Genomic DNA, 12,845 nt, shown 5'->3' with positions numbered 1-12,845 from the left:
AAATACAATAAATATACTTAAAATTGCATTAAAGAGGCATAAAATTGTTATGTCCATATTTATATCTCTAGACCCTTTTTTGATTTTTGTAAATGAGCAAGTTGCCCAGACTAAATGACATACCTCTGCTCTCCAAAAGAAGCGTGAACGAAAGGGTTTGGAGCAGTGGCACCCCATCTCAAAAGTTTGGCTTTGCCTTAAGACACCCAACCTGCTCAATCTTCCTCAAGATCAAGGTAATGAGACAGTTGGGTATCAACTATAAGTTACTATGACAACAAAGGTATCACAAGTAAACACTGATGACACTGCTTTAGAACTAGAACTTTTTGAACTGGGTCCAGGAACTGCTCATAAACTCAAAGAGTTGGAGTCAGCTCTTCTGGCAGGCCTACCCAATCAGTTTTAACTATGAATTTAAATTCTTCCATGCATTTTAACATGTTTTTATGATGAATGCGCTTAAATTATGTTGTGCCCCACCTCGAGCCATGAGAAGGGGTGGATAAGAAATAAAAATGCCATTATCATCATCATCATCATCATCATCATCATCATCATCATCATCATCATCATCATCATTTTCAGTTCAACAGTCAACATCCAAGTCCAACTCTTGTTAATCCCCTTTCCTTTCACACAATAATGTTAAAAGTGCCTTTTGAAACCTTCCATTATGTGCTCAATGCCATGAAAGCGTCTTCAGTAATAGAGATAAAGCAGGAATGAGCAAACTTTGGCTCTCCAGTTTTTTGGGATTTCAATTCCCACAATTTCCAACAGCTGCTGGGCTGTTAAGAATTGTAGAGGTTGCAGTCCAAAACACCTGGAGCGCCGAAGTTTGCTCATGCCTGAGATAAAGGCTGGATCTACACTGCCCTATATCCCAGGAACTGATCTCAGATTTTCTGCTTATCCCAGATTATCTGCAGTGTAGACACATATAATCCAGGACAAAGCAGATAATCTGGAAACAGCTTGGAATATAGGGCAGTGTAGATCCAGCCAAAGATTTATCTGCCCCAGGGCTGTATAGGAATAGTCACCACTACCCAAACCAAAAACACTTATTCAAAGGAGATAGGAGTGACACTCTCCCATCTCTTTGCCTACAACCAGATGGGACATAGGATCAAATGCACTGTCATTATTAGGCATACTGTCGTTACTGCAGCACAGAAATTTCACCAATTGGACAAATTTCTTCTCTGATGTTTTAGATAGTTAGGAGGGAAGTCAAAAGCCCAATTCCAATTAATAAATATCCCAATTGAGACTACCTTGAGGACATCCCTACACATGGCAAGGGGAGCGGGATGTCAACATCTAATTCAAAAAGCACATATTTCTGCTATAGCATTTAAAACCTAGGCTTCTACTATTCCTCCTAACTGCTTTAAAAACAGACTAAGCAGGTCACTAGATCAGGTGACTAAGAAGCAAACAAATATCATCAATTAAAAACACATTTAGAATTCCAGAAAGTTTACCTCGGACTGGATGTGTTGGATCACAACAGCTAACGCTTCAGACTTCCGATTACTGCTTGCCAAGCATTTCTTCAGTTGTTGGATAATTCCACTTTGGTTTTCACATTTTCTCTTGTATTGTGTCAACTCATGTGTTTTTGTTTCTGTGGGATGCACTGCAGTAGCAATCCGGGTCTGTAGGCATGAGTTCTTAGGACTCTTCTGCTTACCCTTGTCAACTGCAGAAAAGGGGACAAAAAAACACTGATTGTTACAAAATACAATACAAATAAACTGCGATGTAGTCACTCATTATCAAGTTATATGTTTTGACACCTTCCACAAGCATAGCAGTTATCACATAATTCAAAACTAAAATGTTTCATTATACTTTTTGCTGATTTTCAGCAAAATCTTCCATTGCAAATAATACTGCAGCTCATAAATTTATTGGATAATGGCATCCAGTTTTCACACATTGGTTAAAGTTCTATTGTCAGTCCTGATTAAAGTAGACCAAAAAAAAATCAGTGGGATTTGCCTATATTTCCACTCAGCCATCATTAAACTTTTCAGTGGGTCTACTTTATTTGGAACTAACCAAAATACTTCCAACCTTTGCTTCTGCTTCAGTAGTTTTACCTTAAGGTCAAGGGCTAGAAACATGCCATTCTCCAGGTGTTTTTGGACTTCAACAACTCATAGCTAATGGGGAACTGTTGTCCAATATTTAAAGGACCACAATGCTGCTACCCATACCTTAAGCATTGGTATGTCCATCTGGGGTCATTTAAAATCCAGACTATCTGCTTTGAAGTGGATTATATGGCAGTGTAGACACATATAATCCAGTTCAAAGCAGATAATGTGGATTATTTGGATTATATGGCAGTGTAGAAGGGGCCTGGAATACAGTAGCTCTGCTAAACACAGCAATCACAAATACTACAGAGTATAATCATTTAATTAGTTAAAAATACTAACATGACATTTGCACAATAGATATATGTAAACACTCTGAAAGGCCTTTCCAATTATAACATAACACACCTGCCGTCGAACAAAAGTGCTTCCAGACAAGTATTGCCTTTGATTCCTGATGCTTTGAGTTTCATAGACATACATTGTAAAAACTGTCAAAACTTTCATGGAATGTCGATAACAGTTAATTGACAATTGTAAAAAAAAAAAAAATAGTCATCAACATCAAAGATACAGATCTTTTAGAGTCATTAACACCAATGCTGATTGAGATTTCTGAAACCTTTTGCCAAGAAAGACCCCCAAAAACAACCTCCGCAAATACAGCAACCTATTTTTACAGGTGTCTTACAACAAATGTGGTGTTTACATAAAGGTTGAGAAAACATCGCCTGACATCACACATAGAGCTAAAAGATCACTTTATATTTGCAGAAGTATTTCTTCATTTTTACATTCTTGTTGCCTTGTTATAACCTCATTTCACAAAGGCACTATGGCAATCCTCAAATCAATGACATTTTTGAAAATCTAGAATTACTGTAGATTTAAAATATGTTAAGCAACTAGTCTGCATATGAATATATAGTTTGAGACATTTTAAGTTAGAAGCGTGCCAAAAGGAAGCATAAGGGATGCAAAAAGACCCTTGCAATCACATGTATTTTCTTCATTAAGAAAAAGAACAAATTAGGAAATTTGTTTGATGTTGGCCAGGTTGAGGTTGAAGACTTCACTTTTAATTTACATGAAACAAATGTCAGACTGACAGCATCTACAATCCTTAAAATTATTTCATACTGTATTCCAAGCAAGATGCCAACCATCCAGATGTTACTATATCACAATTCCCATCAGCTCTAGTTATGATGTCTAATTATATCTAATGATGAGCAATACAGGAGTATGTAGTCTAGCATCTGTAGAATCACATAAAATGACATGTGGCTTAGTCAAAAGACAAATACTACAGCCTTTTGTAGCTAGAGTGTTAATAATTATGGCCATCTTGAGTGCAGATCTTATTGTCATATGTGAAAGGCTGGAGCTTATGCAAAAACAGCCAGAGCCTGCATGTAGCCAACTGCACTGATCCCTGGTACAGAATCATACAAACAGCCTTAAGGCTTTGAACACTTTTGATCCATTTAAATATATAAAGAAAGCAAAAATTGTATAATTTGGAGGCCATATCCAATCCATGCAAACTCCTGGTTCTGAAGTCTGTCTCTCCCCAGACAGCAGTTCCTAGGCCAAACTACAAAGGAGAAAAAAATTAAAATTTCAAGTTGAGAAAACTATGAACAGCCTTGATGAGTCAACAAACCAATACATTGCAGACTCCTGTTAGATTAAAGGAGTCAAATCTCTCCTTCTGTATTGCACCAGATTAGCCAGTGTTAACCTGGCTGATACCCAATAAGCCCATCACTACAATGAATATCTGTGTTTTATAAGTAGCTAATCTTAGGCACCTTTGAACTACTTTAAGATCTGAGCTTCTCATTCTTAAAAGACTGACATTATCTTAGGCTTTTTAATCATGGTGGTGGACTTCATAAATTACATTTAGTTTAATCTTGGACTATTTCACTACTAAATGGGTATATCCACATGGATATATATAAAAAAAACCTACTGCTCATTCCAGGTTCATAGATTTTGATCTTATTATATATAATAAATGGATACTATAGTAATAAATATTGAGTGGCTAATGAATACTAAAACTTGTTCACCATTTTGCATTGACTAGGATTGAAAAGATTGGCATATCTATGTTAAAAAGTGTCTGCCTGCCCAGTACTTGTGGAAGTTTACAAATTAACATAATTTAATCCAGAAATAAGACTCTAGAGAACAGCCTAATTTGATGAATACATAGATGGAGTGAATCACTAACACGAATCACTGAAGTATATGAGAAAGGTGGGGTAGAAGTATTGTAAATAAATAAGAAGAAAACTACAATGCAGCCTTTTCCTCCATCTCCAGATGCTGGTTAATGTTAATGAAACAAGGCTAATAACAGTAAAATAACAGAACCTGTCTGCAAAACGATTAAGTATGAATCAATATATTAAATGATCAAAGATAAGAAGTCATGCAGTACAAGATGTTATTTCTAAATCTTACAGAAACCTTGCACACTTTAGTTAATTTAATTTTGTAAGCTTTTGGTATCTTCAAAGCTACTATAATGATAACAGTCAGTGGCTGTATTTTAAAGGCATATCTTAATGTGAGATAAGTGCCTTGTCACATCAGGTGCAAACTGTATCCGCTCCTTCTGCTACATCAGGATGGCCCCATTGTGAACTATCAAAAGGCAGAGATGGCACATGACAACATGACACACTAGAGCAGGGGTCCTCAAACTTTTTAAGCCGAGGGCCTGTCCACAATCCTTCTGAATGTTGAGGGGCCGGATTATCGTTTGGAAAAATACAAACAAATTCCGATGCACACTGCACATGTCTTATTTGTAGTGCAAAAACAACAAGAACAATGAAAGAACAATACAATATTTAAAAATAAAAACAATTTTAACCAACATACATTTATCAGGATTTCAGTGGGAAGTGTGGTCCTGCTTCTGGCCAATTTGTACAGAATAGCAGAATCTTCCAACAGGTTTTATTGTACAGAATACCAGAATCTTCCAACAGGTTTTATTGTACAGAATACCAGAACCTTCTCTTTGGCCCATTTATATAGGGGCTCTCACATACCAGAGGGTCATTGAGGTTTTATGGCTGGCATCTGTTCTTTGTCAGCCGACCGGAGATGTCAAAGATTGGAGATCATGACAAAAATCCTTAAATGTACAGTAGAGTCTCACTTATCCAACACTCGCTTATCCAACGTTCTGGATTATCCAACACATTTTTGTAGTCAATGTTTTCAATACATCGTGATATTTTGGTGCTAAATTCGTAAATACAGGAATTACTACATAGCATTACTGCTTATTGAACTACTTTTTCTGTCAAATTTGTTGTATAACATGATGTTTTGGTGCTTAATTTGTAAAATCACAACCTATAGGCTTTTCCTTAATCCCTCCGTATTATCCAACATATTCGCTTATCCAACGTTCTGCCGGCCCATTTATGTTGGATAAGAGAGACTCTACTGTATCAGGATTTCAATGGGAAGTGTGGTCCTGCTTCTGGCCAATGAGATAGTCAAGTTAATTAGGGTTGTTGTTGTTGTTGTTGTTGTTGTTGTTGTTGTTGTGTGCCTTCAAGTCATTTCAGACTTTGGGTGAGCCTAAGTCTAAAATTTATTTATTATTTATTTACAGCATTTATTTACTACATTTGTATCACACCCTTCTCACCCCAAAGGGGACTCAGAGTGGCTTACAAATTATATGTACATACAATATATTATACTATTAGCATAGCACAATATTAGCATTATATATTACTCTATTGAACTATACCACTTTACTGTAATATTATTAGTAATATTATATGTAATATAGAATATATAATCAATATTATTATATGGTATTATTATTAGTGTTATATTGTATTACATTATAATATTATCAATATTATATGTATATACAATATATTATATTATAAAACTGAGGGCGGGGGCCAGGTAAATGACCTTGGAGGGCCGCATCCGGCCCCCGGGCCTTAGTTTGGGGACCCCTGCACTAGAGGATATGAAGATGAATAACTCAGTAACAGTGGCAGCAATGCGAGTTATAGCTTGCATTATTCGATTCCTTGTGGTTTTATCATCATGTTGTTAACACTTTCTACTTTATATTGCTCTTCAGTATAGATGATAACACTTGATTCCAGGCCCTGCCAAGGCTTAGAGGCATAAATGAGTCAACATTTTAAGGAGATTGTGAGTTAGGGATGGTGCAGATCTACCAATCATTTTGATTCTTGCTTTTCTGATAAAATATTAGATTTTGAATAGGCTGAACCTGCTAAAAACTGTTATGTGCATTACCAGTTCTGGCCATGTTAAAACTAGTAAAGTTCACATGCTACATGGGAGGTCATCACCAAAACCCTACTACTAACACAGAAACCTGCAAACATTTCATGCAATAAATATGAAATGAATTGTGATTAAAACACTTTGCCTATGTAAATCGTTAATTTATTTCTGGCTCCCCAAGACAAATAAAGCCATGTTCTGGTACAAAATGCTCCCAAGGCAATGGGATACGTTCCGTTCGGAATATATATTTTTCTATTGGTTAGTCTTTTTTTACTTCTAGGAGGAGAAAAACAATATTTTTCAACTATGACCTACAGAAGGAAGAAGTTCCATTCAAACAGATTGAGAGAATTGTGGAACAAATGAAAAAATCTATACTATTAACTATTTTTTTCTTCTTTGAAGAATGCAATGCTATTCTTGACTAGTAAAACCTGGCGACTAAAATTTCAATGAATCTATTTATTTACAGTATTTATATTCCGCCCTTCTCACCCTGAAGGGGACTCAGGGCGGATCACATTATAGACATATAGGGCAAACATTCAATGCCCATATACACACAGAACCGAGACATAGACAGAGACAATTTAACCTTCTCCTGAGGGAATGTTCGATTCTGGCCACAGAGGGAGCAGCTGCTTCATCATTCACTGTGACGGCACTTCCTCATTCCAACGTCGTAAATTAGTTAAATTAGCCTCCCCACTTTATAAGTGGTACCTTATGTCCTACTTGATAGATGCAACTATCTTTCGGGTTGCTAGGTCAGCAGCGAGCAGGGGCTATTTTTTATTTTTTAACTGACGGGTTCTCACCCCGCCATGGGCTGGCCTCGAACTCATGACCTCATGGTCAGAGTGATTTATTGCAGCAGGGTGCTCACCAGCTGTGATGACTCATGGGCATTGTAGTCCCATTCCTAGTGCTGTTGTGACTGACGAAGAGGAGAACTTGGGTTTTCCTCCATTTCAGCCAGAAAGGGAACCATTTCAGCCAGAAATTGAGCCTTTGCACCTGCAGGAGGTTTGTCTTCCAGAAATCTCCCAAACAAGCCCGGAGTCGAGTTCTCCCCCTTTTTCGCGCCGTAATTACATTCTCCAGCAGAAAGGAGTGCAACAGGCTAATCGCAGGAGTTTGAGAATAGCAGCAAAGCATTCAGATGATTAAGCCTGTTCCCATGAGAAATTTTAGGGAGTCATACATCTGGACACAGAGATTGACTTTCGGTTCTGGTTCCCCAGAGAAGTGTTCTCTGGTGGGGAAAACAAGGCCTATTTAGGTTCCTTGCTCCCGGAGGGTTCTTGCGGAGTCAATTCGTCAGCAACTGGAGTAGTGTGTGTGGACAGCTCCTCCGCTTCCAAGCCTTTGTTCCTGATTCAAGCCTTCGTTTTCCAGCCTTGTTCTTCCACGGATTTTGCCTTGCTTTCCAAGACCCAGCCTTGCCTTGTTTCCCGGATTTTGCCAAGTAAACACCACGGATCTTGTTCTTGTTTCTCGTTCCTTGCTGTCTTGTATTCAAGCCTTGTTTTTCCGAGAGTCAAGTTATTTCCTAGCCTCGTTCAAGTTCTTGGACTAAAGGACCTTGTCATCTCCCCTCACTTTGCCTGGCAAAGTGAGTGTTTCGGTTATTGGATTATAACTTTGGACCTTTATATTTCATATTGGACATTGTTTCTTTGGACTAATTTTGACCTTTCCTGAAAGGTCTAATTCTGGACTATTTTCTACACTTGTTTTTATTAACTTTATATACTCCTTCAATAAAGATATTAGATAGATTCTGGCCTCTGTGTATGGTTATTGGTGCCCTGCAGCCGGGTCGTGACACCAGCCTGCGTCACAGCCCAGCCACAATGCTAGAAAACTATAGTTTTCTTAAATATTTATCAGTTTGGGAGTATTTCTTAGCAAAATGGCCTAGGGCCCATGATTTTCTTAACATGGTGCTGGCTTGCAATAGGTAACAGAAAAGCATAAGTGGTAAATGTACATAAATGAGATGCAGAATTTTTAAGTGATCTCCACCTGTCCCCAACTACAAATCAAAATGTTTAAAATAACAAATAGGACCATGGTACCATGTAATCAGAAGATACATGTAGGGTTTTAGTACTTCATATGAGAGTGGCACAGTTTATCCAATTGCTGTGAGGCAACTACTCCAGTGTCACCAATGTAATTACAAAGAGTGAAGCCTTTTCTTTATTCCCATCTCAGTGACACAAACTTTAGGGTTTTCTAAATGCACCTGAAGGTACCTATGGGGTACAACTTCTATCTATCTCTCTATATTTAATGTTCCCAAGACAGACATCCAGAGGCCAAAAGTGTATACAATAAAAGCAAGAAGAAATATTTGTTTATAGAAGTTAGCTTATGAAAGCAATTACCATATTTCATCAATGGTAAGATGTCATCAATGATAAGATGCATCCTAATTTCAGTACCACCACCACCATCAAAAAAACACAATATACTTGCAATTTCAAGACACATCTCATTTTAGAGATATTTATACACTATAGGTAAAAAGGGTGTTTTAGAATTGAACAAATTTATTTATTACATTTAAAATACTACACATTCCCTCTTACACTTGACTCAAACTAACCAAGACCAATCATACTAAACCACAACCAAAACTTCTTCCATTAACTCCACACTAGTCTAACCCAACCCCTAGACTAACTAGCTCCCCACTCAAATCAAACTCCCAAATGTCATTCATCAGCTTTATGCAAATCATCTCAAACGTTCCACGCATCAGCATTCATGACAACATTCCACTCTCTCTCCCTCCCAACACCTTACACTCTGTTATACAACCAACGTACAAACAAATTTCCAAATACAAGTCCATGGCATCACAATGCCATCTTGAGAATATACCTGATTTTTTCATGCTTCCAATAAAATAATGTAAGAGCCTTAAACTTCATGACTCAAGCCATCACCACATGGATGGTTATATCCACAACAAAATGATCTCTATATTAGGCAAGTTCTCACCAAACATATTTCAAAATTTAACAGCTATTGATTTTTCTTGAATGTAAAATCTACTTCATTTCAGTTTTGAAAAGAGCATATTAGTCATATTTATTCTTAAGAGTTCTGGTTCTGAACAGAGAAAATCGATTTAGGAATCACTGTCTACCCCAACAGTGTTTAAATCATAGCACAGTTTATTCATTATTAAATGTTGCTTCCAGGCAAGGCTTTTTATTGTCCAATTGTACAGGAGATCCCTCTATACACTGTCTTCAGTTTACAGCCCTTCACCATTTCCTCATTGATTTCTCTTATTTTCTTTCTTACCAGAGAAAATATGTCAAGGGAAAAAAGGGCGTATTTTTACTTTATTTAATTACAAGCAGTAGCAATCCCCTGTCTGGAAGCAAAACAAAAATGCTTGGGCACTGTCTAAGGACAATGGCTTTGCAAACTGCAAGAGATCTTTTCCAGATTGAAGGATAATACTTGTTCAGACAACCATGAGCGCCATCATAAAACCAACTTCAAAACAACCTATCATGATGTCAGATCTATGGCTTTATGTTTTCTTTTAATAAGACCAGATTCTATAACTTGCAATTTATCAGATCTGACAATTTTTCAAGGAGAAAATCATTCTGTTCAGTAGAATGCATTTCAAACTTAATTCCACATCAATTAGGCAGCACAAGGAAGCATGCTTAATCTGTCCCTCGTGTTCTCAAAAGTGTTCGGCAAGCAACCTGAGCAGGAAAACACACCTGCAACTACCTTTATCCTAATATAATATAATAAATATAATATAATAAAAGATACAGAATGGTTGACTCAAAATTGCATCCCCAATGATTTTTACTATAATGCACATCATCCCCAACCAGTGGCACTACTGGACTAGTCCAAATACCTGGATGGATCAAAGTAGTAAAAGGTTGCTCTATACCATTTCAGTATGTTCTCGGCTTTTTAAAATTGATAGCTGGTTGATACATATGGTGACACCAATCCAATAAGACTATTGCATTATCTTACCTAAAGTCAGACTCTCTTCATTCCCCTCACTCCATCCGTTAGCTCCACACTTGTCAAAATATTCAAACTGCTTATCCCAGAAATCGAGTGGTTGTTCCCAATCACCTTCAGTAGCAGAGTTCAAATTGGCAAGTATTTTCTGACTCTTCACCATTGCATGAAAAACTTTAAAATTATTCAGATGGTGGCTCACTTCCTTCATCAGTGACACCAAATCACTGTGGGTATTTAATCTAATTTCCATTTCCATCCATGATTTCTTGATCTCCTCAAGCACACATTTGATTTCCAATTGATTCAATTTGACCTCTGCTGCAAAATCATCTTTCATTGCTTGCTGGATTCTCCATAAATCTGAAATTGTCCCATTCACTTTTCCATATTCTACCATGCTGTTCAGCTCTTGTTGTTCAAGTTTTACCATCTCCTGGTTGTCCTTCGTTCCTCCTAAGACCTCCATCAGCATAAACTGGAAAGTCTTTAGCCCAACTTTCCAAGTTTCACAAGTAGGAGTTTACTCCTTAGGGGTAGAGTATTAAATTGCTTAGTCTGAGATCCTTTCATTAGTTGAAACAAAGAATCTGACCTTTTTCATTAGTTGAATTAATGCATGTAATAATAGTAGAGCACATATTTCCAGTCCGTGATGTTCAGCTTAATTGCAAGTCTTGGCAAGAAAGCATACTGGATGTCTGACTTCATCACATCTAACCAATCAAGTCCTTTGCTACATTTATGTAGGATGTCTTTCAAGATACTCTCAGTCATTATAACCACATGCCAATCAAAAGAATGTAGATAGGTGTGGTGTTTTATTTGCATGACTTGTTTGTCTTCTTTAAGCAACAAGAGACACTGAAGAGGGAACTTGCCTTACCAAGGCAAAAAGAATCTATGCACATGCTGGGAATGATTCGCCAATATTTTATGCCTCAAAAATTGACCCCATTTCCCAATTTGCCCCATTCTCTGAAGACACCCGATTTGATAAAGGGCATTTTGTATACATGATGAAATCTTGTATCTTGTTGTTATACTTGCAACATTGTCACCAGACTCCATCACATCACATCTCTAGCATTACATCTGCAGAATGGTAAGGAAGCAACCCAACTGATCAAATAATGCTACACTTTCAGGTATATTAGCAGCAAGTTGCTTCTGGATGCAGAACACACTACCTTCAGGGCATTACTTCTGATAAAGCTGCCCTGTTGGAAGACTATTACAGGCTCCAAAGGAAGACTCATTTAGTGAACAAATTCTTCAGCCAGCGCAGAGCATTTTGTCCTCCATCTCTGAAGCCAAGAAGGAACAGTGGATAAAGCTGATAACAGAAGTCGATATGGCCAGGAGCAGTCAGAAGGTATGGAGGCTGTTAAGATGGCTGAGCAATGATCCCTCACAAACTACCAGTAATACCCATGCCAACATAAAGACAGATCAGATAGTGCACCAACTCCTGAAGAATGGGAAACCCAACCAATAGCCAGACAACCAGAAAAAAGAGAACAACAACCTTCATGAACCTTTTACATCTACTGAATTGGACATGGCTCTCAATAAATGTAAAAATGGCAAAGTGGCTGGCCTGGATGATCTACCAATGAAAGAAATTAAGAGTTCTGGCTCAAAAGCAAGGTGCTAGCTGCTGAAACTGCTGAACAACTGCACTGCATCCGGTCAGATCCCCAAAATCTGGAGGGAAGCAAGAGTCATAGCCATCTTGAAGACCATAATGATCCAAAAAGCTATAGACCAATCTCCTTGTTGTGCCATCTTCTGGAGAGACTTATTCTGTATAGAATTATAGAAAGGATAGACCCATGTATGATTCCACAGCAAGCTGGCTGCAGGAAAGGCAAAAGCTCCACATCACAAGTGTTGAACCTGACTCAACACATAGAATATGATTTTGAAAGGCAGCAGATTACAGGAGCTGTCTTCACAGACCTGTCAGCAGCTTATGACACTTTTAATCGTCTTTTCCTGAGAAAAAAACTTATAACATCACAAAGGACTACCACCATAGGAAATCTGCTACAAAACAGGAGGGACAATTCCAGAGCCAGAGAAGCAGATGGCAAAAACAGAACGGCCTGCCTAAGGGGAGCGTGCTTGCGCCATCAGGTATAAATGCAAGATACTTCACTTCGGCAGAAAAAATGGAATGCAAAGATACAGAATGGGGGACGCCTGGCTAGACAGCAGTACATGTGAAAAAGATCTTGGAGTCCTTGTGGACAACAAGTTAAACATGAGCCAGCAATGTGATGCAGCTGCTAAGAAAGCCAACAGAATTTTGGCCTGCATCAATAGGGGTATAGCGTCTAGATCCAGGGAAGTCATGCTCCCCCTCTATTCTGCCTTGGTCAGACCACACCTGGAATACTG

General features: G+C 37.9%; 1 protein-coding gene across 5 annotated transcripts in view; it reads right to left on the bottom strand.

Annotated features, from left to right (window-relative positions):
* The window catches only part of mtus1 (microtubule associated scaffold protein 1), a 148,603-nt gene that overhangs the window by 25,599 nt on the left and 110,159 nt on the right, over positions 1–12,845 (bottom strand). For 4 of the 5 annotated variants that reach the window (XM_062981509.1, XM_062981510.1, XM_016994041.2 and 1 more), the window contains one exon: positions 1,491–1,708. In XM_062981509.1, coding sequence (XP_062837579.1) covers positions 1,491–1,708 — 218 coding nt within the window. Of the gene's footprint in view, positions 1–1,490; positions 1,709–10,451; positions 11,104–12,845 lie in introns of those variants that run through there. The other variant, XM_016994042.2, reaches the window with a different exon arrangement.

This window comes from Anolis carolinensis, chromosome 5 (assembly GCF_035594765.1).
Source record: "Anolis carolinensis isolate JA03-04 chromosome 5, rAnoCar3.1.pri, whole genome shotgun sequence".
In the NCBI taxonomy this organism is placed as follows: Eukaryota; Metazoa; Chordata; class Lepidosauria; order Squamata; family Dactyloidae; genus Anolis; species Anolis carolinensis.
This window is presented reverse-complemented; position numbering and strand designations above follow the sequence as displayed.